Source organism: Lipotes vexillifer, unplaced genomic scaffold (assembly GCF_000442215.2).
Source record: "Lipotes vexillifer unplaced genomic scaffold, Lipotes_vexillifer_v1.1 scaffold733, whole genome shotgun sequence".
NCBI classification, from domain to species: Eukaryota; Metazoa; Chordata; class Mammalia; order Artiodactyla; family Lipotidae; genus Lipotes; species Lipotes vexillifer.
This window is the reverse complement of record NW_006799374.1, coordinates 362,484-390,329: the sequence shown is the minus strand read 5'-3', so window position 1 is coordinate 390,329 and position 27,846 is coordinate 362,484. Positions and strand designations below refer to the sequence as shown.

The window sequence follows — 27,846 nt, the reverse complement described above, 5'->3', positions numbered from 1 at the left end:
CACAGCCGCTCCGCGGCATGTGGGATCTTCCCGGACCGGGGCACGAACCCGCGCCCCCCGCATTGGCAGGCGGACTCCCAACCACTGCGCCACCAGGGAAGCCCTAGACAGCACTTTAAACACAACTCTTACTAATGTCACTACTGATTTATGAAATCAAAATGTCTTAAGCTGGGACTCCCCTGGTGGTCCAGTGGTTAAGACTCTGTGCTGCTAATGCAGGGGGCCTGGATTCCATCCTTGGTCAGGGAACTAGATCCCACATGCCACAACTAAGACCTGGCATAGCCAAATAAATAAATAAATATTTTTTTAAAAGTCTTAAGCTGACTACAAGTGAAATGGTGATAGCCTGCACTGCACACGATGGGGCTTGAGGTCCGGGTGCCAGAGCCCAATTTCCTAGTTTAGGACATCCTCCCCTTCCAGGACCACCTGCGAAGCTCCTACTTGACTCAGATCTGTGTGCAAAGAATAATTCTGGAGGCACTGATGCCCCTCTTGCTTCCCCCTCCTGTGACACCTCACCAAGGCTAGGCTGTCAGCTCCAGGGAGACGGGGCCTTCATCAAATGACCGAGGGTCTCCTGTGCCTGGACACTTAACATGGAATGAGAGGATGACCACACATCACAAGCTGGACTCCGCCTGAAAACTGAGTCTGGGTACAACAGAGCAAAAGCGGGCAGTGAAATTGTCTCCCCGAGGACCACAGTCCCTCCATCACGGTGGAAAAGCACAAGTGTCCCTAGTACCCTGTGCTAAGTCGTCCGAGCTCCCCTGGGCCCCCAAGTGGCTTGGTGATGCTGATGACTTCCTGGAGATAAGACATGGGTCACCTGGGTCCTCACGCTTGGACACTGCGCTCTATGAGGCCTTGGGGAGAGGCTGGGCACCATTCACATCAGTTTGTCCCCATAATCTGGACAGAGTCAAGCTGACATTTTTTAAAAGTTATTTTTCATATGTTTTGTGTTGCTCAGTAATAACTAGTCCAGATTTCTTTGAAGAAGAATTTCTTATTAACAAGTGTACAAGCCTAGCTGCAGGTATATGAAGAAATATTTTTTCTGACTCATGACAAAACCAATGGGTCAGCTGCCTAAGGCATCAAAACAGGAGTAGAGCATAATGTAAATAACAAGTGATAGGTCACATGAACACTGTCAAACAAAAGTTCATCCTTGGACTCAGAATCAAGACATTTTACCAACGAAGAAAGCAACTGAGTCACAATAATGCCTTGTATTTACAGATGTGGTTTTTTTTTTTAGTCATATATTTTATACACATCAGTGTATACATGTCAATCCCAATGCCCCAATTCATCACACCACCACCACCACCCCCCCGCAGCTTTCCCCTTGGTGTCTACAGGTTTGTTCTCTACATCTGTGTCTCAACTTCTGCCCTGCAAACCAGTTCATCCATACCATTTTTCTAGGTTCCACATACATGCGTTAATATACGATATTTGTTTTTCTTTTTCTGCCTTACTTCACTCTGTATGACAGTCTCTAGATCCATCCACGTCTCAACAAATGACCCAGTTACGTTCCTTTTTATGGCTGAGTAATATTCCATTGTATATATTTACCACATCTTCCTTATCCATTCATCTGTCGGTGGGCATTTAGGATGCTTCCATGACCTGGCTATTGTAAATAGGGCTGCAATGAACATTGGGGTGCATGTGTCTTCTTGAATTATGGTTTTCTCTGGGTATATGCCCAGTACTGGGATTGCTAGATCATATGATAATTCTATTTTTAGTTTTTTAAGGAATCTCCATAATGTTCTCCATAGTTGCTGTATCAATTTACATTCCCACCAACAGTGCAGGAGGGTTCCCTTTTCTCCACACCTTCTCCAGCATTTGTTGTCTGTAGATTTTCTGATGATGCCCATTCTAACTGGTGTGAGGTGATACCTCATTGTAGTTTTGATTTGCATTTCTCTAATAATTAGTGATGTAGAGCAGCTTTTCATGTGGTTCTTAAGTTATCTGTATGTCTTCTTTGGACAAATGTCTATTTAGGTCTTCTGCCCATTTTTGGATTGGGTTGTTTGTTTTTTTAATATTGAGCTGCATGAGCTGTTTATATATTTTGGAGATTAATCCTTTGTCCATTGATTTGTTTGCAAATATTTTCTCCCATTCTGAGGGTTGTCTTTTCGTCTTGTTTATGGTGTCCTTTGCTGTGCAAAAGCTTTTAAGTTTCATTAGGTCCCAATTGTTTATTTTTGTTTTTATTTCCATTACTCTAGGAGGTGTATCAAAAAAGATCCTGCTGTGATTTATGTCAAAGAGTGTGCTTCCTATGTTTTCCTCTAAGAGTTTTAGAGTGTCCGGTCTTACATTTAGGTCTCTAACCCATTTTGAGTTCATTTTTGTGTATGGTGTTAGGGAGTGTTCTAATTTCGTCCTTTTACATGTAGCTGTCCAGTTTTCCCAGCACCACTTATGGAAGAGGCAGTCTTTTCTCCATTGTATATCCTTGCCTCCTTTGTTATAGATTAGTTGACCATAGGTGTGTGGGTTTACCTCTGGGCTTTCTATCTTGTTCCATTGATCTATGTTTCTATTTTTGTGCCAGTACCATATTGTCTTCATTACTGTAGATCTGTAGTATAGTCTGAAGTCAGGGAGCCTGATTCCTCCAGCTCCGTTTTTTTTCCCTCAAGACTGCTTTGGCTATTCGGGGTCTTTTGTGTCTCCACACAAATTTTAAGACTTTTTGTTCTAGTTCCATAAAAAATGCCATTGGTAATTTGATAGGGATTGCATTGAATCTGTAGATTGCTTTGGGTAGTGGAGTCATTTTCACAATATTGATTCTTCCAATCCAAAAACGTGGTATATCTCTCCATCTGTTGCTATCATCTTTAATTTCTTTCATCAGTGTCTTATAATTGTCTGCATACAGGCCTTTTGTCTCCCTAGGTAGGTTTATTCTTAGGTATTTTATTCTTTTTCTTGCAATGGTAAATGGGAGTGTTTCCTTAATTTCTCTTTCAGATTTTGTATCATTAGTGTATAGGAATGCAACAGACTTCTGTGCATTAATTTTGTATCCTGCAACTTTATCAAATTCATTGATTAGTTCTAGTAGTTTTCTGGTGGCATCTTTAGGATTCTCTATGTATAGTATCATGTCATCTGCAAACAGTGACACTTTTATTTCTTCTTTTCCAATTTGCATTCATTTTATTTCTTTTTCTTCTCTGACTGCTGTGGCTGGGTCTTCCGAGTGGTGAGAGTGGACATCCTTGCCTTGTTCCTGATCTTAGAGGAAATGCTTTCAGTTTTCCACCATTGAGAATGATGTTTGCCGTGTGTTTCTCATATATGGCCTTTATTATGTTGAGGTAGGTTCTCTCTATGCCCAATTTCTGGAGAGTTTTTATCATGAATGGGTGTTGAATTCTGTCAAAAGCTTTTTCTGCATCTATTGAGATGATCATGTGGTTTTTATTCTTCAATTTGTTAATATGGTGTATCACATTGATTGATTTGCATATATTAAAGAATCCTTGCATCGCTGCGATAAATCCCACTTGATCGTGGTGAATGATCCTTTTAATGTGTTGTTGGATTCTGTTTGCTCATATTCTGTTGAGGATTTTTGCAGCTATATTCATCAGTGATATTGGTCTGTAATTTTCTTTTTTTGTAGTATCTTTGTCTGGTTTTGGTATCAGGTGATGGTGGCCTCATAGAATGAGTTTAGGAGTGCTTCTTCCTCTGCAAATTTTTGGAAGAGTTTGAGAAGGATGGGTGTTAGCTCTTCTCTAAATGTTTGATAGAATTCACCTGTGAAGGCTTCTGGTCCTGGACTTTTGTTTTCTGGAAGATTTTTAATCACAGTTTCAATTTCATTACTTGTGATCGGTCTGTTCATATTTTCTATTTCTTCCTGGTTCAGTCTTGGAAGGTTATCCCTTTCTAAGAATCTGTCCATTTCTTCCAGTTTATCCATTTTATTGGCATAGAGTTGCTTGTAGCAGTCTCTTAGGATGCTCTGTATTTCTGCGGTGTCTGTTGTAACTTCTGTTTTTCATTTCTAATTTAATTGATTTGCATCCTCTCCCTCTGTTTCTTGATGGGTCTGGCTAATGGTTTATCAATTTTGTTTATCTTTTCAAAGAACTAGCTTTTAGTTTTATTGATCTTTGCTATTGTTTTCTTTGTTTCTATTTCAGTTATTTTTCTTGTTTCTTTAGGTAGGCTTGTATACGTATAAACTTCCCTCTCAGAGCTGCTTTTGCCGCATCCCATAGGTTTTGGATCATCGTGTTTTCATTGTCATTTGTCCCGATGTATCTTTTGACTTCCTCTTTGATTTCTTCAGTGATCTCTTGGTTATTTAGTAACGTATTGTTTAGCCTCCATGTGTTTGTGTTTTTTATGTTTTTTCCCCTGAAATTCATTTCTAATCTCATAGTGTTGTGGTCAGAAAAGATGCTTGATATGATTTCAATTTTCTTAAATTTACTGAGGCTTGATTTGGGACCCAAGATGTGATCTATCCTGGAGAATGTTCCATGCACACTTGAGAAGAGAGTGTAATCTGCTGTTTTTGGATGGAATGTCCTGTAAATATCAATTAAATCTATCCGGTCTATTGTGTCATTTAAAGCTTCTGTTTCCTTATTTATTTTCATTTTGGATGATCTGTCCATTGGTGTCAGTGAGGTGTTAAAGTCCCCCACTATTACTGTGTTACTGTCAATTTCCTCTTTTATAGCTGTTAGCAGTTGCCTTATGGATTGAGGTGCTCCTATGTTGGGTGCATATATATTTATAATTGTTATGTCTTCTTCTTGGATTGATCCCTCAATCATTATGTAGTATCCTTCCTTGTCTCTTGTAACATTCTTTATTTTAAAGTCTATTTTATCTGATATGAGTATTGCTACTCCAGCTTTCTTTTCATTTCCATTTGCATGGAATATCTTTTTGCATTCCCTGACTTTCAGTCTGTATGTGTCCCTAGGTCTGAAGTGGGTCTCTTGTAGACAGCATATATATTGGTCTTGTTTTTGTATCCATTCAGCAAGCCTGTGTCTTTTGGTTGGAGTATTTATTCCATTCACCTTTAAGGTAATTATCGATATGTATGTTCCTATGACCATTTTCTTAATTGTTTTTGTTTGTTTGTTTGTTTTTTCAGTACGCAGGCCTCTCACTGTTGTGGCCTCTCCCGTTGCAGAGCACAGCCTCCAGATGCGCAGGCTCAGCGGCCATGGCTCACGGGCCCAGCTGCTCCATGGCATGTGGGATCTTCCCAGACCATGGCACGAACCCATGTTCCCTGCATTGGCAGGCAGACTTTCAACCGCTGTGCCACCAGGGAAGCCCATTGGGTTTGTTTTTGTAAGTCTTTTTCTTCTCTTGTGTTTCCCACTTAGAGAAATTCCTTTAGCTTTTGTTGTAGAGCTAGTTTGGTGGTGCTGAATTCTCTTAACTTTTGCTTGTCTGTAAAGCTTTTGATTTATCCTTCAAATCTGAATGAGATCCTTGCTGGGTAGCATAATCTTGGTTGTAGGTTCTTCCCTTTCATCACTTTAAGTATATCATGCCACTCCCAACTGGCTTGTAGAGTTTCTGCTGAGAAATCAGCTGTTAACCTTATGGGAGTTCCCTTTTATGTTGTCATTTTTCCCTTGCTGCTTTCAATAATTTTTCTTTGTCTTTAATTTTTGCCAGTTTGATTACTATGTGTCTTGGCGTGTTCCTCCTTGGATTTATCCTGTATGGGACTTACTGCGCTTCCTGGACTTGGGTGGCTATTTCCTATCCCATGTTAGGGAAGTTTTCGACTATAATCTCTTCAAATATTTTCTCGGGTCCTTTCTCTCTCTCTTCCCCTTCTGGGGCCCTTATAATGTGAATGTTGTTGTGTTTAATAATTTCCCAGAGGTCTCTTAGGCTGTGTTCATTTATTTTCATTCTTTTCTCTTTATTCTGTTCAGCAGCAGTGCATTCCAGCATTCTCTCTTCCAGGTCACTTACCCATTTTTCTGCCTCAGTTATTCTGCTATTGATTCCTTCTAGTGTAGTTTTCATTTCAGTTAATGTATTGTTCTTCTCTGTCTGTTTGTTCTTTAATTCTTCTAGGTCTTTGTTAAACATTTCTTGCATCTTCTCGATCTTTGCCTCCATTCTTTTTCTGAGGTCCTGGATCATCTTCACTGTCATTATTCTGAATGCTTTTTCTGGAAGGTTGCCTATCTCCACTTCAGTTAGTTGTTTTTCTGGGGTTTTATCTTGTTCCTTCATCTGGTACATAGCCCTCTGCCTTTTCATCTTGTCTACCTTTCTGTGAATGTGGTTTTTTTCCCATAGGCTGCAGGATTGTAGTTCTTCTTGCTTCTGCTGTCTGCCCTCTGGTGGATGAGGCTATCTAAGAGGCTTGTGCAAGTTTCCTGATGGGAGGGACTGCTGGTAGGTAGAGCTGACTGTTGCTCTGATGGGCAGAGCTCAGTAAAACTTTAATCTGCTTGACTGCTGATGGGTGAGGCTGGGTTCCCTCCCTGTTCATTGTTTGGCCTGAAGCAATCCAACACTGAAGCCTACCTGGGCTCTTTGGTGGGACTAATGGTGGACTCTGGGAGGGCTCACACCAAGGAGTACTTCCCAGAACTTCTGCTGCCAGTGTCCTTGTCCCCACGGTGAGTCACAGCCACCCACCGCCTCTGCAGGAGACCCTCCAACACCAGCAGGTAGGTCTAGTTCAATGTCCCGTGGGGTCACTGCTCCTTCCCCTGGGTCTTGATGCACACACTACTTTGTATGTGACCCCCAACAGTGGAGTCTCTGTTTCCCCCAGTCCTGTCGAAGTCCTGCAATCAAATCCCACTAGCCTTCAAAGTCTGATTCTCTAGGAATTTCTCCTCCCGTTGCCGGACTCCCAGCTTGGGAAGCCTGATGTGGGGCTCAGAACCTTCACTCCAGTGGATGGACTTCTGTGGTATAAGTGTTCTCCAGTCTGTGAGTCACCCACCCAGCAGTTATGGGATTTGATTTTACTGTGATTGCACCCCTCCTACCATCTCATTGTGGCTTCTCCTTTGTCTTTGGATGTGGTGTATCATTTTTCATGAGTTCCAGTGTCTTCCTGTCGATGATTGTCCAGCAGCTAGTTGTGATTCTGGTGTTCTCACAAGAGGGAGTGAGAGCACATCCTTCTACTCCAGCATCTTGGTTCAGGTCTCATACAGATGTGTTCTTAACACGCCTTACCAGAATGTCACATGACCTTGTGTATTGTCATGATCAGGACATCATTTATATTAAACGATGAAGAAACAGCCATTGAGCATCTAGCATGGAGACACTGTGCTACATACTCTAATATATAACCTCATTTAGTTACACAGTCTCACTGCAGAACAGGTATTACTGTCTCCATTTTGCTGACTTTGAAACCATGCCTTGGGACTTCCTTGGCAGTCCAGTGGTTAAGATTTCACCTTCCAATTCAGGGGCTACGTGTTCCATCCCTTGTGGGGCAGCTAAGCTTCCCACATGCCTTGTGGCCAAAAAACCAAAACACAAAACAGAAGCAATACTGTAACAAATTCAATAAAGACTTTAAAAATGGTCCACATCAAAAAACTCTTTTAAAAAAAAAGAAAGCATGCCTTCCTAAGACTCAAGTGGGCAAGAGGGAGAGCTAACTCAAATGCTCATGTTTTCCACACCACATCAATAAGAAGGACAGCAGACCTTTTCACCATAGACTAGAAGTTCACCATTTCAAGAAATACATCTACTAACTCATGCGAGTCATTAGGAAAAGTCAGAAAATATGTTGCTACCACTCTGTACTCAACCACCAATTAGAAAGAATGGGATGAGGACATTTTATAGAGTATTTACAACCTTAAACATATTATTCAATGTATACTTCCCAAATTAGAGCAAGAAAAACTTGATCAGAAAAGAAAACTTCAACCACACCATTAAACCACTTTTGGGTTATTTCTACCATGCTAGGGCATTCTGCTAATTACACAGGTTACCTTTAAAGGCTTAATAAATTAGGGCTAGTAGATTATTATTTACTTTCTTTGGGCAACTGCTCTCCCTAACTCCAGTGACAGTGCTGAGAACGAGACTGTCGACCATGGCAACACTCCCCTCTGGCTGCAGGACTGTGTCTGTGAACCGCTGAACCAACCACGGTATCCATGCCTCTGGCCACTGTGGCTGATCCAAAGATGAGCATGACTCCTCTGGAGTTCCTCCCTGGAGTCATTCTACAGGGTGGAGAATGCCCGCTCCTCCTGAGTTAGGAGAATGTGAGCCATGGCTGGACTGACGGCCAGGGGTCCACTCATAAAGAAACAGCCTGGCCTGGAAGTTAGGCTGGAGCACAGAGCGGGTGGGAGGGAGGGCGCTGGAAGGGGAGAGAGGGTGAGAGAGTGAGGATGAGAGAGATAGAGGAGAGAGAGGAGAGGAGGAAGAGGGGGCATTTAAAAGACAGGTGGAGGGTGGCAGGTAGAGACACACCTGACAACAGCCCCCTCAACCTGCCCTGCACAGCTGTGGTTAGTTAGGATTTCCGCACTCAGGCACCCACAGCCACCTTCCATCCTGCTCTTCTGTGGTTTGACCATCTAAACAAAGTCTCTCTTTTTGCTTCCGGTGTTTGGAGTGGGGTTTTTATTACCTCCAGTGGCAAACTTAAATTACCTAAGAAAACACGTTCATTACTTTACTAGACTAAGTTCTTATTTCCGTGTCTGTGTCAAATACAATGTGACAAGTCAAATCAGCAAATATGTATGGAAACACCAAAAGGGGGCACTGTGGCCTAGAGGCCCTGAGAGCGACACTGAAAAAAGAAGACACAAAACACCACGTCTGAGAAACAAAGACAAATGCAAACGTGGAAGAAGTCATGGTATAAAGTAAGAGCAGTACAGGACTATGAAAATATGCAGCCAGTACATATCACAGGAGAAGAGGAGGGAACACTCAGGTTGGGGAGAGCATCCCATCTGAAGCACATGTCACTTGAAGCCTTGCTCACACTGACATCGGTATGTCAGGGGTTTAACCCTTCCACTGGCTGCACCCTGTGTCCTGTACATGTCTGAGGGCATCGGAGCATTCCTGAAACACCCTTTCACCTAACTGCAGAGCACGTGCCAGCAAGCTTACACCAGGGCAAGGCCGCCTTCAAGGGTGGGCGTTTGTGCAGCACACAGGGCCCCCTCTCAGGGCTCTGCACTTGGTTTAACAGTTTGCTGTCTTGAAATTGTTAATACTTTTTGAATAACGGGCCTGCTATTTTTATTTCACACTGTTTCCTTGAAATTTTGTGGCTGGTTTTCCACTAAGGAAACGGACAAAATTTTGTTACAAACAATTCAGACCAACAGTCTTACTTTTCAAACCAGTCTCTTTGCCAAGAGACATAATATAGTTTGGGAGTCAGAGGGCAAAGATGCTCTCTCACCTGCCACATGTTCTTCCTTAGCCTTTCATTAAAAGCAAATGATTTAGGAAAATGAGAAGTGTGCAGTGGAGAGCACCTGTCACATGCCAGTTCACAGCACTGCCAAGTTGAAAGTGAAGTCACCAAGGGTGACTCTAAAAGCCCATCGTAATTTTTTTTAGCAAAGGATGAAGTATAAAAAAAGGATTGGGTTGATTTTATGAGATATTCAGTGGGCATGTCCAATGCATAAACTATCATAAACAGTGGACTGTTATCCATAGTGCTGCCTGGTAACACAACTGTATCTCAGAGAGCACAGGCTGCAAATGGCTGCTCCTTCCTGACATCACCTCCATGGGGGCCTCTCAGCAGCTTCCCTACAGGCCATGCAGTAATGGGAGCTCAAATGACAGTCCCCCTGCCATCTCGCGCCACCTCCACAGGGCCTGCGGCCCCTGCTGCAATTCACTGCCTCATCATGTGCCCTCAGGGCAGCTGCCCCCCAACTGCAGTCTCCTCACTCCTGCCCTGTCCTTGCCTATAGCCCACCATGCCCACTCTCATCAGGATCGTCTCAGCTCCCTCGCAAAGTGAAACACTGATCTTTCCGTTTTGTTCCTGAGTGTGAACGAGCCCCAGTCCCTTCCTAGCGGCCCAGGCTTAGATCAGAGCTGAAGAAGGCACGTGGGGAGTAGTGGCGTCAGGAAGGGAGGTTGTCTGTGACATGCTGACGTTAAAACCAGTTTCCTCCTCACCGTTGTCCAAACTGAGCAAGCCTTGCTGGGTGAAAAACTGGAAACATACAGCTAAGTCTGAAAGAAATGAACGGTGGTCCATGAGCCCGTGTTTACAGGATTCTCCCTCCTGTCTCACCCGCATGGACTTCTGACTAACATCTCATCTTTTATGTTAACTCCTGGTGATGTGTTTTGCGGTAGAATAAGCTCAGTGTTTTCCTTCTGCTCTGACTGCTCTCTTTTTGCATCCATTGTTCGCTGAAGCAGACTCCCTTCTCTGATGGAGCCTGGGTTCTAGGTAGGTAATTCTGTGAGTGAGCACAAGCCAGGCACAGTCCACATGCTCAGGACGTGTCCACAATTAACCTCACCTGATTTAAGGATGGATGAGAATCTACTTACAGATGAAGACTAGGCGGGCGAGCGTGGTTCTGTATGTAAGCAAGACCAAAATGACGATGATAAGCAGAAAACTGTGGAATTTTGTGCTCTGATGAATAAAGTCCCTTAGGAGGTAAGTTTTCTAAAGCAAAGTCCTTGTTAGGGCCAGGATGTTGGAAAGCCCACCAATTGGTTCAGGATTAGGGTTTGGTTTCCTTTTCCTTTTTCCTTCTCCCTCCAGACCCAGCTACTTCGGGATGCTGCCGTTCATGGGCCAGCCTGCTTCCTGACTTGGTAACAGGACACCTCTGTGACCTTCATAATCAAGTGACAGAGACTCTATTTCATGTACTTAAGAAGAGAAACTTCCCTTCATTCCTGAAAGAATTTACTTTAGGAAACGTGATATGATCTAAGATTCTTGAAAAATCTTTTAAAAAATATTGATCATCAGTTTCTTGGTGACACCTGGGAGAACTTTCGATATGAATGGTGAAATTTTGACAGTGTCTAATGAATTGAGCAAAAATAAAACCAAACTGATCCATCTTACCTTATGGTCTTTTGAAGTGAGTGGGTTTGTCATCTTGGCAGTGTTCTTTCACTCCTGTTCTTACATTGTTTGCTTCTGTGTGGCCTCCTCATCACAGAAGCTGTTTTACCAGAAGGTGGTCCTGGCAAACCATCACTCTAGCTGTCCTTTGTAGCATCACAACCATTGTGCTGACTTTTCTTACTCAGGCTGCAAATACTGTCCGATCTCAGCACCTTCTCAGACTGGACACCCAGGGTTAGAACCCAATTTTTCATTCAGGCTATAAAAGTTGGCAAGCCCTAATTGGCCACACCCGAGAAAACACGTTTCAAAATGCCACTGTGTAAATGAAAAACACCTACCTCTCTTGTAGAATAAGTTTGTTTTCTTTCTTCCAAAAGTCTTTAAAGTCGGAGCTGAATTCATGCCAGATACTGAAGAAAACATTTGGCGACACTTCCTTCTCTCCAATTTTTGGTCTCATGAAGAAATAGGCTGTAGTCTCCAAAAAGCTGTCAAAGCATGCACACACACACACAAACACACACACACAAGTATAAAAGCTATGATTACTTTCCAATATGGGATATTCTTTCCCCATCCAAATGCTGATTTCATTCATGCAGCTATTATTACCGAGAGGACTCAACTCCTCAGGCACCAACAGTAGTTCTCTTAAGGTTTCATGTTAGGGTTTTTGGACTCAGATGTTAGCAGCTGACAAGAGTCCTCCATATACTGGTAGCTATCCCTGGTCCAACCATTTTCAAAATTAATCACTATGTGTCCAACCTATTTCAGAAATGAACCTGTAATCAAGTTGGGACATAAGGGAAGTGGTGGGTCTATACTTTCCTTCTAGACTCTAAACAAATGAAATATCAGCTCTTTGTCCCCAAACTTATATGTCTCTATATGTGTATTATACTGCTTCTATACTATGGGCTTCCTACATTGCTGGTGGGAAAAAAAAGCAACAGCCCCGGGAGATACTGACAAAGGCTCCCACTGGAGATCATGGCAGCACCAATGAGTGGGTAGCAGCAGGGCGGCCAGCATCGTGACAGTGGGTGGCAGTGCCCATCTCCAGAAGGTGCCATCGAGGCTGCTTCATATTACAACTACATGACACTCAGAAGGGTTTCAAAGGGTTATTTGACAAAGAACATACAACTAGTAAGTGGTAGATTTATGCTGCACCTTGACCTGGACCTCCCAGCCTCCAGAACTGTGAGAAGTAAATGTTCACTGTTTAGGCCACCCAGTCTATGGTATTTTCTTATAACAGCCAGAACTAAGTCAAGGACAAATGATCTAGATTCTTCAATACATGAATGTAAAGGGAAAAAGAAGTCTATTATAAAGACTTAAGAGATATTGTCTGATTATAATGGTTTGAACTTCTTTATATATTGCTTCAAACAAACTGTAAGAAAATAAAATCATTTCTTACATATATGAACTAATTGGACTTTCGAACAGAGACCGGGTATTTGGTGACATTAGGAATTATTATTTTTAGTGGTAAAACTGGTGCTTGTTATTTTTTAAAGGGGATTTTTTAGTGACACATACTAAAATATATATGGATGAAATTATACCTGTTGAGGATCTGCTTCACAAACAATATGGGAGGGGGCAAGTGGGCAGGGGTGTAGATGAAACCAAGTCAGGAACTGCTGGGTGATGAGTGCATGATGATCACTGTACATTTTGTTTACCTTCTCTAAATCACAGCCAAGTTCCTCACCTGCATGGTCTTTAATCTACCTACCCCTACTTCCTTTAGGAAAGTATCAAATCCATTGTCTCCTATTTCCAGCATCCAAAATCTCTTATTACTAGGTTTTCCTTCTGATCCTAAGAGCATATGAAGATTTCTGCATCTATAAATATTCTCTCATCCATGCAGACTCACTGAAAGACACCATGATTTATATACAGTTGCTTTATAATTCAATGCTCCTGTGTCCTCACTTGTTTTGAAATCTGGCTTCATAGGCCACCTTCACTACTTTCTCACAAGAGTCTCTGATCTAAACCTACAACTTTTAGCAATTTTCATTCTCATGTCCTAAAATAATGGAACCATTACTGTCCTGTTTACTTGAACTTAAAAATGAGAAATTATTAACAGAGCTTTTCTTTTACTCCTTTAGGTTAAACCAATGCAAACTGAATTAAATGTATTATTTCCATTTTCCCTTTATGAAACTCTCAATTATAGGAGACAGCTGAGGTAATGATCACCTATTTCATGGCCTTACTTTGTATTAACTTCAGATTTACAGAAAAGTTGAAAAGATAGAGTTCAAGTATGGCCTCCACTAACCTTCTCCTAATATTAACATCTTACCCAGACACAGTACGCTTAACACTGAAAGTGAGAGGAAATCTCTTGGCAGGAGCTACTGCAAACTGCCTTCTGAGTAAAGTAAGAGAAACTGTGTCGATGAGTAGGGATGGCAGGTAAGGTGGTCACCCCACTGTGGTGCTGCCTGCTGGTCCCAAAACATACACACACACACACACACACACACACACGTGTGTGTGTGTGTGTGTGTGTGTATTTAACTGAAGTATAGTTTAAGTATAGTATTGTGCTAGTTTCAGGCTTACATCATAGTGATTCAGTTATTTTTTTCAGATTCTTTTCCATTATAGATTATTATAAAATATTGAATATAGTTCCCAGTGCTATGCAGGGAACTTATAGGTTCTTGTTGCTAATTTATTTTATGTATAGTAGTTTTGTTCCACTTGTAGATGTATTTTGGATGTGTTTGTGTGGGGAGGTGAGCTCCATGTCCTCCTACTCTGCCATTTTGATCCCTCTCTGAGACTGATATACTGACATCAGTTTTAATTTATATAAAGGTCCTGTGTTGTCTCATAATTATGTGGGGTGAGGGAATGAGGGAAAGGAACTGAAATCATACAAAGTAGGCACTCTGACCACCATGGAATTAAATCAGAAGTCAATAACAGTAAAATTAACTGTCCAAATCATTTCTTTATCCTTTCTTCTGGTTTTATTGGGATATAATTGACACATAGCACTTTATCTGTTTAAGGTGTACAGCAAAGTGATTTGATATACAAACCTCATGAAGTGACACCACAGTAAGTATAGTGAACATCCACCATCTCATATAGATACAAAATTAAAGAAATATTAAAAATTTTTTTCCTTGTGATGAGAACGCTTAGGATACAGCAGGGTTAATTGTATTTATCATGTGGTACATTATTTCCCTAGAATGTGTACCTTTTAATTAACCTCATTCAATTCCCATCCCCCCACCCCCTGCCTTTGGTAACCACAAATTGGTTCTCTTTTTCTGAGTTTGTTTGTTTGCAGTATAATTGATTGACAACGCTATGTTAGTTCCTATTACATGACACAGTGATTCACTATTTCTATACATACCAAAATGATCACCACCATAAGTCTAGTTACACAGAAATATATTACATAGTCATTGATATAGTTATTGACTATATTCCCCACACTCTACATTTCATACCTGTGACTCATTTATTTTGCAACTGTAAGTTTGTACCTATTAATCTCCCTCACCTATTTTTCTCTTCCCCCAACCTTTCCCTTCTGGCAACCACCTGTTTTTTCTCTGTATCTATGACTCTGCTTCTCTTTGTTATGTTTTTCATTTGTTTAGTTTTTAAATTCCACATATAAATGAAATCATATGATATTTTTCTTTCTACATCTGACTCATTTTGCCTATGTCCCCAGGGTCAGCTCCAGTTGCCTCCTGCCTCTCCAGGAAGCTCTACAAGATCAGCAGGTGGGTCTGACCCTGGCTTCTTTCAAATTACTGCTCTATTTCCCACAGCCTTCTGGGTCTCCTGAAAGTAAGTCTCACTGGTCATCAAAGCCAAACATTTTGGGGCAGAGGGAAGATGGTGGAAGAGTAAGACGTGGAGATCACCTGCTTCCCCACAGATACATCAGAAATACATTTACACGTGGAACTGCTCCTATAGAACACCCACTGAACGCTGGCAGAAGACCCCTGACCTCCCAAAAGGCAAGAAACTCCCCACGAACCAGGGTAGGGAAAAAGAAAAAACACAGACAAAATAATAGGGAAGGGGACCTGCACCACTGGGAGGGAGCCATGAAGGAGGAAAGGTTTCCACACACTAGGAAACCCCTTCAAGGGCGGAGACTGCGGGTGGCGGAGCGGGGAGCTTCGGAGCCGCGGAGGAGAGCGCAGCAACAGGGGTGCGGAGGGCAAAGCGGAGAGATTCCCGCACAGAGGATTAGGGCCGACCGGCGCTCACCAGCCCGAGAGGCTTGTCTGCTCACCCGCCGGGGTGGGCGGGACTGGGAGCTGAGGCTTGGGCTTCGGTCAGAGCGCAGGGAGAGGACTGGTGGCGTGAACACAGCCTGAAGGGGTGAGTGTACCACGCCTAGTTGGGAGGGAGTCCGGGGAAAAGTCGGGACCTGCCAAAGAGACAGGAGACTTTTTCTTCCCTCTTTGTTTCCTGGTGCGCGAGGAGAGGGGATTAAGACCGCTGCTTAAAGGAGCTCCAGAGATGGGCGCGATCTGTGGCTAACAGTGCGGATCCCAGAGATGGGCATGAGATGCTAAGGCTGCTACTGCCGCCACCAAGAAGCCTGTGTGCGAGCACAGGTCACTATCCACACCACCCTTCCTGGGAGCCTGTGCAGCCTGCCACTGCCAGGGTGCCCTGATGCAGGGACAACTTCCCTGGGAGAACGCACGGTAAACCTCAGGCTGGTGCAACGTCACGCCGGCCTCTGTCACCACAGGCTCACCCCGTACCCCTCCCTCCCCCTGGCCTGAGTGAGCCAAAGCCCCCGAATCAGCTGCTCCTTTAGCCCCGTCCTCCCTGAGCGAAGAACAGACATCCTCAGGCGACATACACCCAGAGGCAGAGACAAATCCAAAGCTGAACTCCGGGAGCTGTGCGAACAAAGAGAATAATTTCTCCCAGCAGCCTCAGGAGCAGCGGATTAAATCTCCATAATCAACTTGATGTACCCTGCATCTGTGGAATACCTGAAAAGACAATGAACCATCCCAAATTGAGGAGGTGGACTTTCAGAACAAGATATATTATTTTTTTCCCTTTTGCTCTTTTTGTGAGTGTGTATGTATATGCTTCTGTGTGAGATTTTGTCTGTATAGCTTTGCTATCACCATTTCTCCTAGGGTACTGTCCATCTAATTTTTTTGTTTTGTTTTACTTAAAATTTTTTTCTTAATAATTATTTTTTATTTTAATAACTTTATTTTTTATCTTACTTTATTTTATTTTATCCTCTTTCTTTCTTCCTACTTTTTCTCCCTTTTATTCTGAGCCATGTGGATGAAAGGCTCTTGGTGCTCCAGCCAGGAGTCAGTGCTTTGCCTCTGAGGTGGGAGAGCCAACTTCATAACACCGGTCCACATGAGACCTCCCAGATCCACGTAATGTCAAATAGCGAAAATCTCCCAGAGATCTCCATCTCAACGCCAAGACCCAGCTTCACTCAACGATCAGCAAACTGCAGTGCTGGACACCCAATGCTAAACAACTAGCAAGACAGGAACACAGCCCCATCCATTAGAGGAGAGGCTGCCTAAAATCATAATACGTCCACAGGCACCCCAAAACACACCACTAGTCGTGGACCTGCCCACCAGAAAGTCAAGTTCCAGCCTCATCCACCAGAACACAGGCACTAGTCTCCTCCACCAGGAAGCATACACAACCCACTGAACCAACCTTAGCCACTGGGGACAGACACCAAAAACAACGGGAACTATGATCCTGCAGCCAGCAAAAAGGAGACCCCAAAACAGTAAGATAAGAAAAATTAAAAGACAGAAAAACACACAGCAGATGAAGGAGCAAGGTAAAAACCCACCACACCTAACAAATGAAGAGGAAATAGGCAGTCTACCTGAAAAAAAATTTCAGAATAATGATAGTAAGGATGATCCAAAATCTTGGAAATAGAAGAGAGAAAATGCAAGAAACATTTAAAAAGGACCTAGAAGAACTAAAGAGGAAACAAGCAACAATGAACAACACAATAAATGAAATTAAAAATACTCTAGAGGGGACCAATAGCAGAATAACTGAGACAGAAGAACGGATAAGTGACCAGGAAGATAAAATAGTGGAAATAACTACTGCAGAGCAGACAAAAGGAAAAAGAATGAAAAGAACTGAGGACAGTCTCAGAGACCTCTGGGACAACATTAAACACACCAACATTCGAATTATAGGGGTCCCAGAAGAAGAAGAGAAAAAGACTGAGAAAATATTTGAAGAGATTATAGTTGAAAACTGACCTAACATGGGAAAGGAAATAGTTAATCAAGTCCAGGAAGCACAGAGAGTTCCATACAGGATAAATCCAAGGAGAAACACATAAAGACACATATTAATCAAACTATAAAAATTAAATACAAAGAAAACATAGCAACAACAAGCAGCAAGGGAAAAACAACAAATAACACACAAGGGAATCCCCATAAGATTAACAGGTGATCTTTCATCAAAAACTCTGCAAGCCAGAACGGACTGGCAGGATATATTGAAAGTGATTAAGGAGAAAAATCTACAACCAATATTACTCTAGCCAGCAAGGATCTCATTCAGATTGGATGGAGAAATTAAAACCTTTACAGACAAGCAAAAGCTGAGAGAGTTCAGCACCACCAAACCAGCTTTACAACAAATGCTAAAGGAACTTCTCTAGGCAAGAAACAGAAGAGAAGGAAAAGACCTACAATAAAAAACCCAAAACAATTAAGCAAATGAGAAAAGGAACAAACATATTGATAATTACCTTAAATGTAAATGGATTAAATGCTCCCACCAAAAGAGAGAGACTGGCTGAATGGATACAAAACCAAGAACCATCTATATGCTGTCTACAAGACACCCATTTCAGACCAAGGGACACATACAGACTGAAAGTGAGGGGATGGAAAAAGATATTACATGCAAATGGAAATCAAAAGAAAGCTGGAGGACCAATTCTCATATCAGACAAAATAGACTGTTAAACAAAGACTATTACAAGAGATGAAAAAGGAAACTACATAATGATCAAGGGATCAATCCAAGAAGAACATATAACAATTCTAAATATTTATGAACCCAACATAGGAACACTGCAATACATAAGGCAAATACTAACAGTCATAAAACGGGAAATCGACAGTAACACATTCATAGTAGGCGACTTTAGCACCCAATTTCACCAATGGACAGATCATCCAAAATGAAAATAAATAAGGAAACACAAGCTTTAAATGATACAGTAAAAAAGATGGACCTAATTGATATTTATAGGACATTCCATCCAAGAACAACAAAATACACATTTTTCTCAACTGCTCATGGAACATTCTCCAGAATAGATCATATCTTGGGTCACAAATCAAGCCTTGGTAAATGTAAGAAAATTGAAATCGTATCAAGTATCTTTTCTGATCACAATGCTATGAGACTAGATATCAATTAGAGGAAAAGATCTGTAAAAATTATAAACACATGGAGTCTAAACATTGCACTACTTAATAACGAAGTGATCACTGAAAAAATCAAAGAGGAAATTAAAAAATACCTAGAAACAAATGACAATGGAGACAGGACGACCCAAAACCTATAGGATGCTGCAAAAGCAGTTCTAAGAGGGAAGTTTATAGCAATACAGTCCTACCTTAAGAAACAGGAAACATCTCGAATAAACAACCTAACCTTGCCCCGAAAGCAATTAGAGAAAGAAAAACAAACAAAAAAACCAAATTTAGCAGAAGGAAAGAAATTATAAATATCATATCAGAAATAAATGAAAAAGAAATGAAGGAAATGACAGCAAAGATCAATAAAACTAAAAGTTGTTTCTTTGAGAAGATAAACAAAGTTGATAAACCATTAGCCAGACTCATCAAGAAAAAAAGGGAGAAGAGTCAAATCAATAGAATTAGAAATGAAAAAGGAGAAGTAACAACTGACACTGCAGAAATACAAAGGATCATGAGGGATTACTACAAGCAACTATATGCCAATAAAATGGACAATCTGGAAGAAATGGACAAATTCCCAGACATGCACAACCTGCCAAGACTGAATCAGGAAGAAACAGAAGAAAGAGAAAATATGAACAGACCAATCACAAATACTGAAATTGAAACTGTGATTTAAAATCTTCCAACAAACAAAAGCCCAGGACCAGATGGCTTCACAGGTGAATTCTATCAAACATTTAGAGAAAAGCTAACAGCTATCCTTCTCAAATGCTTCCAAAATATAGCAGAGGAAAGAGCACTCCCAAAGGCATTCTACAAGGCCACCATCACCCTGATACCAAAACCACAAAATGATGTCACAAAAAAAGAGAAAATTACAGGCCAATATCACTGATGAACATAGATGTAAAAATCCTCAACAAAATACTACCAAACAGAATCCAACAGCACATTAAAAGGATCATACACTGTGATCAAGTAGGGTTTATTCCAGGAATGCAAGGATTCTTCAATATACACAAATCAATCAACGTGATACACCATATTAACAAATTGAAGGGGAAAAACCATATGATCATCTCAATAGATGCAGAGAAAGCTTTTGACGATATTCAACACCCATTTATGATAAAAACCCTGCAGAAAGTAGGCAACATAATACAGGCCGTATATGACAAACCCACAGCCAACATTGTCCTCAATGGTGAAAAACTGAAACCATGTCCACTAAGATCAGGAAAAAGACAAGGTTGCCCACTCTCACCACTCTTATTCAGCATTGTTTTGGAACTTTTAGTCACAGCAATTAGAGAAGAAAAAGAAATAAAAGGAATACAAATTGGAAAAGAAGTAAAGCTGTCACTGTTTGCAAATGACCTGATATATACATAAAGAATCCTAAAGATGCTAGGAGAAAACTACTAGAGCTAATCAATGAATTTGGTAAAGTAGCAGGGTACAAAATTAATGCACAGAAATCTCTAGCATTCCTATACACTAATGATGAAAAATCTAAAAGTGAAATCAAGAAAATACTCCCATTTACCACTGCAACAAAAAGAATAAAATATCTAGGAATAAACCTACCTAAGCAGACAAAAGACCTGTATGCAGAAAATTATAAGACACTGATGAAAGAAATTAAAGATGATACAAATAGATGGAGAGATATACCATGTTCTTGGATTAGAAGAATCAGCATTGTGAAAATGACTCTAGTACCCAAAGCAATCTACAGAGTCAATGAAATCCCTATCAAACTACCACTGGCATTTTTCACAGAACTAGAACAAAATATTTCACAATTTGTATGGAAACACAAAAGACCCAGAATAGCCAAAGCAATCTTGAGAACGAAAAATGGAGCTGGAGGAATCAGGCTCCCTGAATTCAGACTATACTACAAAGTTACAGTAATCAAGACGGTATGGTACTGGCACAAAAACAGAAAGAAAGATTAATGGAAAAGGACAGAAAGCCCAGAGATAAACCCATGCACATATGGTCACCTTATCTTTGATAAAGGAGGCAAGAATATACAGTGGAGAAAAGACAGCCTCTTCAACAAGTGGTGGTGGGAAAACTAGACAGGTACATGTAAAAGTATGAGATTAGAACACTCCCTAACACCATACACAAAAATAAGATAAAAATGGATTAACGACCTAAATGTAAGGCCAGACACTATTAAACTCTTAGAGGAAAATAGGCAGAACACTCTATGACATAAATCACAGCAAGATCCTTTTTGACCCACCTCCTAGAGAAATGGCAATAAAAACAAAAATACAAAAGTGGGACCTAATGAAACTTAAAAGCTTTTGCACAGCAAAGGAAACCATAAACAAGACCAAAAGACAACCCTCAGAATGGGAGAAAATATTTCCAAGTGAAGCAACTGACAAAGGATTAATCTCCAAACTTTACAAGCAGCTCATGCAGCTCAATAACAAAAAAACAAACAACTCAATCCAAAAATGGGCAGAAGACCTAAACAGACATTTCTCCAAAGAAGATATACAGATTGCCAACAAACACATGAAAGAATGCTCAACGTCATTAGTCATTAGAGAAATGCAAATCGAAACTACAGTGAGATATCTCACACCAGTCAGAATGGCCATCATCAAAAAATCTAGAAACAATAAATGCTGGAGAGGGTGTGGAGAAAAGGGAACACTCTTGCACTGCTGATGAGAATGTAAATTGATACAGCCACTATGGAGAACAGTATGGAGGTTCCTTAAAAAACTAAAAGAAGTAACATACGACCCAGCAATTCCAGTATTGGCATATACCCTGAGAATACCATAATTCAAAGAGTCAGGTACCACAATGTTCATTGCAGCTCTATTTACAATGCCAGGATATGGAAGCAACCAAAGTGTCCATCAACAGATCAATGGATAAAGAAGATGAGGCACATATATACAATGGAATATTACTCAGCCATGAAAAGAAACGAAATTGAGTTATTTGTAGTGAGGTGGATGGACCTAGAGTCTGTCATACAGAGTGAAGTAAGCCAGAAAGAGAAAAGCAAATACCGTATACTAATACATATATATGGAATCTAAGGGGAAAAAAAAAGTTCATGAAGAACTTTGGGGTAAGACGTGAATGGAGACGCAGACCTACTAGTGAATGGACTTGAGGATATGGGGAGTGGGAAGGGTAGGCTGTGACAAAGTGAGAGAGTGGCATGGACATATATACACTACCAAACGTAGAATAGCTAGCTAGTGGGAAGCAGCCGCATAGCACAGTAAGATCAGCTTGGTGCTTTCTGACCACCTAGAGGTGTGGGATAGGGAGGGTGGGAGGGAGGGAGACGCAAGAGGGAAGAGATATGGGAACATGTGTATATGTATAACTGATTCACTTTGCTATAAAGCAGAAACTAAGACACCATTGTAAAGCAATTATACTCCAATAAAGATGTTAAAATTTTAAAAAAGCCAAACATTTTGGGGACTTGCCTTCTTGGTGCAGGAGCCCCAGGCTGGGGATCACAGGATGGGACTTGGTCCCCTCACTCTTTGAGGAAAACCTCTGCCATTGTAATTATTCTCCTCTTTGGGGTCAGCCACTGGGGGGTATGGGTCTTGACTATACCACATCTCTGCCCCTCCTACCTGCCTCTTTCTGGCTCCCTCTTTATATCTTTAGTTGTAGAAGCTCTTTTCTCCTCATCTTTCAGTTTTTCTCATCAGTAGATGTTCTGTAAATAGCTGTAATTTTGGTGTGCCCATGGCAGGAAGTAAGCTCAATGTCTTCCTACTCTGTCATCTTATCCATATTCCAAAGCCTCCAAATCATTTCTAAACAATTCACAGGTCAAAGAAAATATCTCAAGGGAAATTAGAAAATGTTTTGAACTGTAAGTACAACATATCAAAATTTGTAAGATGTAGTTAAAGCAGAACTCAGGTGAAAATTTATAGCATAAAATGTTCTTAGAAAAGAAGAAACTTCTAAGATCAATAAGATTTCACCTTAGAGAACTAGAGTAAAAAAGTACAATTTAAGCTCAAAGCAAGCAGAAGAAAAGAAATAAAAATTAGAGCAGATATAAATGAAATTGAAAAAAAGAAAAACAATGGAGAAAAATCAGCAAAACAAAAGCTGATTTTTGGAAAAGATCAATAGAATTGATTAAACTCTGGTCAGGTTAACTAAAGAAATAAGAGAAAAAAGCACAAATTAGTAATGTGAATAATGAAAGAAGGGTTATCACTATTAGTCCCATGGACATTTAAAGGAATGTTATGAATAATTCTTTGCCAACAATTTTGATAACAGATAAAATGTATCAATTCTTTGAAAGACATCAGCTACTAAAACTTTCTTCAGACATCTCCATCTATTAAATAAATTAAGTCAATAATTAATAACCTTCCAAAAAGAAACCATAAGATCTAGGTGGTTTCTCTAGTGAGTTTTCTACCAAATCTTTATAGAAAAGATAAATCTCTTCCAGAAATTAGAAGCAGAAGAAAGAGTTCCTAACTCATTCTATATGGCCAGCAATTGTCTAATACCAAAACAAGATAAATACATTACAAGAAAAAAAGTACAGGCCAATATGTCTCTTGAGCATAGATACAAAAATTCTCAACAGAATACTAGCAAATAGAATTCAACATGAATAAAAAGTGTTTTACACCATGACAAGTGATGTTTATTCTAGTTATGCAAGACGGGTTCAATATTCAAATAAAAAAATGTAATCTACCACATGAACAAGCTAAAGGAAAAAAATCATGTAATGATATCAACTGGTGCAGGAAAAACATTTCACAAAATCTAACACCATGATAAAAACTCTCAGCAAACTAGGAATAGAGAACTTCCTTGAATTAAGGAGGAACACCTACAAAAAACCCTAGAGCTAACACCATACTGAATAGTAAGAGACTGAATGCTTTCCTCCTAATAGTGGTAATAAGGCTAGGGTGCCCTCTCTTTCACTTCTATTTGCACCATACTGGAAGTCTTAGCTAATGCAATAAAACAAGAAAAGTAAATAAAAGGTATACAGATTGGGAGGGGAGAAATAAAACTGTCTTTATTTGCAGATGAATATGTTTATATAGAAATGCCAAAGAATCTACAAAATAATTCCTGGAACCTATAAACAAATATAGGAAGGTTGAAGGATACAGGTCAATATACAAAAGTCAATTGCTTTCTTATACACCAGCATTGAACAATTAAGTTTTGAAATTAAAAAATATATAATTTACTATAGTACAAAAAACATGAAGTACTAAGGTATAAATCTAACTACAGATATAATATCTATGAGTAAAATTACAAAACTCTGATAAAAATATCAAATAGGATCTAAATAAATGGAGAGCTAGTCTATGAAACATGGGTAGGAATAGTCAATATTGTAAAGATGCTAGTTCTTCCCAACTTAATTTGATTCATGTAATTCCAATAAAAATCCTAACAAGTTATTTTGTGGATATTGACAAACTGATTCTAAAGCTTATATGGAAGAGGAAAAAGACCTGGAATAGCCATCACAATACTGAAGAAGAAAAACAAAGTTGAAGCCCTCACATTACCCAATTTTAAGACTCACTATAAAGCGGGACAGTGTGGTATTATTAGAGAAAGAGTAGACATGTATTCAATGAAACAGAATAGAGTGTCCAGAAGTAGGCTCACAAATATAGTTGACTGATCTTTGAAAAAGGAACAAAGGCAAGTCAATGGAGAAATGACAGTCTTTTCAACAAATGGTGCTAGAACAGCTGGCCGTTTATATGCAAAAAAACAAACAAATGGAACCTAAACACAGACGTCACATCTTACACACACACACACACACACACACACACACACACACACACACACACCCCTAAAATACTGATAAACAATTTGTGGTGGTGAGAAAAGTTAAATAATTTGAAGGTGTTATATTATTTTGGGAAGGGACAAATATATTAAATATTTGTTAATTTAAAGGTATTAAAAATAGGAGAAATAAAATGTATCATGTCTATGGCAGCCACGAGTACACATCTTTCAGATCTCCCAGGTTCCAACTGAGGAAAACGAAAGTGACCGAGGGCTTCAGCTGCTGTGCTCTGGGGTCAGCCATTTCATTTACAAGAGGCCCAGGGTTGCCCCCGGCCAGTCAGTGAACACAGCAGGGTGCTGGTGCCGGTGCTACCCTAGGGGACACAAGGTTCCTCTCAAAGGTGAGCTTGGCTGAAGGACTTCCAATCGGCTTTGCCAAAACTTTCTGGTAACTGCACTGCAGTCTGAGACTTTTGCTATCCAGTCTTCCTTCCTTCCCTCTCCTCCATGGGAGCTGGACCTGCATCCAGATCTAACAGCTGCCCTACCATCCTCTGGATTCCTTCCTGTTTTTCCCAGTAAATCCAGTCTTGGCACCTGCTTCTTGGAGAACCTGAAATAACATAAGTGGAGCCACAAGGAGCCTGAGAAAACAAGCAGTAAGTTTAGGTCTGGGACAGATTCAGTCACCACCCCACTGTCCTGGGTGGCACGTGGCATGGACCCTGGCACATTGGAGGCTATAAACTGCTAACAGTATCACCGAGGTGGCCTAGAAAAATATCCTTGTGTGGGAATGTCCTCGCAGGTGTGATTATTCAGGCTACTGAAGACATGGTGAGAACAATGCCACATAGACAGCGGAATTGGCTGACTACGGCTAGGTTGGATTGACACCCTGCAGAGGGATAATGAGAGGCCCTGGGCTTAACAGACAGTTAAAGACTAGGGGCAACTTGGTGGTTTGGAAAGAGGCAGTTGTCACCTGTAGTGAGAGAACAGATAAAGCTGCACAACAAAAAGAAGATCTAACAGCCAGGCTGAAGAGTTCCAGAAACATTTAGATGCACAGCCAAGCAGGTCTGCTAAGCTAAAGTCAGACCCTGGCTGGGAAAACCTGGGATCCCAAAACAAGCGATTAAGATAACTGACAGTCACCCCTACAGATCCCTAAAACTGTAAAGAGTTTGTAGAGGGGCCCCACTCTTCTCTAGTAAAGGTGAGCACCTCAGCTAGGGAAGTGCTAGACCTGATGTAGGAAAAGAGATTATACACCCATGTTGCTGCAAGAATTAGCCATGTGTAGTGGCAGGAGTTGGGGGCAGCTCTTACAGGCCTAAAGTAAGCTATGGCCAAGGCAGAGGAGAACAGGCATGGCTCAGCTGTCCTGGACAATCGCAGAGCAGGGAGTGAAGAGGCTGAGGGCAGTGGGCATGCCTGTGTGTATCACACGAGTCCAGAACACTGAGCAAAGGAGTACTCCATGGGAGGTCCCAGAGGGCCCACCACACATCAAGGCTGTCAAGAATGCACTGGCAACAGGGGCGCTGATGTTGCTCTGTGCTGTGGGCCAGGGAAGCCAGTAGGAGAGATCACAGCTGAGTCCATTAAAATCCATGGGGATGATGGAACCCGGAAGTACAGGGGCCAATGGTGAAGCCCAGTGGCCAGAAGCCTGGGGACCAGTTATCATCGTGACTGACAGGGGGTCTTCCCTACAGGGAGTGTGGAGATGGTTACTAGATCATGGTGTCCTTAGAAGCAAAAAAAACAAAAACAAAAAAGACATTGCTTAACATCTACAACCAAATAAAAGGGCAAGAATAGAGGAACAGGAGGATAAGGGCAGTTGCTTTAATAAATTGTCAAGATCCCTTGTTCAGTTCCTGGAATTGTGCTGATTTCAGATCCAGAACCCACTGACAAAAGGGATGACCCTGAAACACTGTGGGGAGAATGTACTGTACTGATGTCCTCAGTCCTTTCCCAAAGGGCTCTGCAGCTACTGCTCAGGGATAAAGGGAAATATCCAGGCATTTTGAGAGGTATGAGACACAGGATCTGAGCAGACATCTACAGCTTTGTCATGGCCACCTGCACTAGAGGGGGGCCACACACACCAGAAGTCCCTGGGCCAGAGCCCTGTCCATCAACGAGCCAGCAGCCTCAGCAGAAGGCAGGGCCTGGCAGTCAAAGGGACCAGGGTCCAGCCACGCCTATGAAACCACCCACAATAGTCAGCCTGCCATAACAGAAGGACCAATGCAGCCCAATAGGGGCACCCCTAGAGCATATAGCTCTGCTGTCCAGAGGGGAGTATGCTGCTGGGACCCACAGGATATTTCCTACAAAAGGCCACTTCTCCCAGGTCAGGATACATAGAAGTAAGATACAGAGATACATAGAAGTAAAAACAGCAAATTATGCAAAATGAGGCGACAGAGGAACATGTTCCAAACGAAGGAAAAAATAAAACCCCAGAAGAACTAAGTGAAGTGGAGATAGGCAACCTACTTGATAAAGAGTTCAAGGTAATGAAAGTAATGACCAAAGAACTTGGGAGAAGACTGGATGAACAGAGTGAGAAGTTAGTTTTCAACAGAGTTAGAAAATATAAAGAACCAAACAGAGATAAAGAATTCAATAACTGAGTTGCAAGGAGGAGACTCAAGTAGTGAATGATTAGAGAAGTGAGAAAATGCAGAAATAAAGGAAAAGCAGTCAAGCAAGAAAAGTAATAGCATGAACAGCAGTTCAACCATAACTCAGAGTCACAGGACCCTTAGTGCCTCCTCAGAGTTCTATACAGAACATCTTGATGTATATCCTCCAGTTGTTCTGTAGGAACTAAGACCCCCCCCTGGTGGAGGATAGTAACTACATGCTGACCACAAGCCTGCAGACCCCAGACTGACTGGAGCCAGAAGACTGATGATGGAGATTCTCAAAACATCATCCTGTTACCTCATCACCTGTCAGTCAGCAGAATGTCCATGACATGATCACATACCCTGTGACTGTTACCCCTAATGTGGCTTTTTAACCCTGCCTTGAAAGCCATCAGGGGTTCAGGTCCTTTGAGCATGACCTGCCTGTTCTCCTTTCTTGGCACCTGCAATAAATGCTCTACTTTCCTTCATCACAACCCGGTGTCAGTAGATTGACTTTGCTGTGCATTGGTGAGCTGACACAAGCTTGGTTTGGTAACAAAGTGAGTTAAAACTTCACATACCTTTATGGTAAATTAATAGATAATGGCTAAATAAATAAATAATGAAGTAGTCGTACAAGGCTATTATTGAGAAATATGGCAGAAAATACGAGGGGAAACAGCTAAGAGAAAGGTAAATGGGTGTAAGGAAGGGTGGGGCAGGAGGTGGCTGCTTTTTGTTACAAGTCTGGTGGTAC

The 27,846-nt window shown here is 41.2% G+C and overlaps 1 protein-coding gene across 1 annotated transcript in view; it reads right to left on the bottom strand.

The window, feature by feature from the left end:
* FMN2 (formin 2) overlaps positions 1–27,846 on the bottom strand; it is a 312,599-nt gene that overhangs the window by 17,883 nt on the left and 266,870 nt on the right. Inside the window, exon 19 of the mRNA XM_007471613.1 lies at positions 11,467–11,616. Coding sequence (XP_007471675.1) covers positions 11,467–11,616 — 150 coding nt within the window. The remainder of the gene's footprint in view (positions 1–11,466; positions 11,617–27,846) is intronic.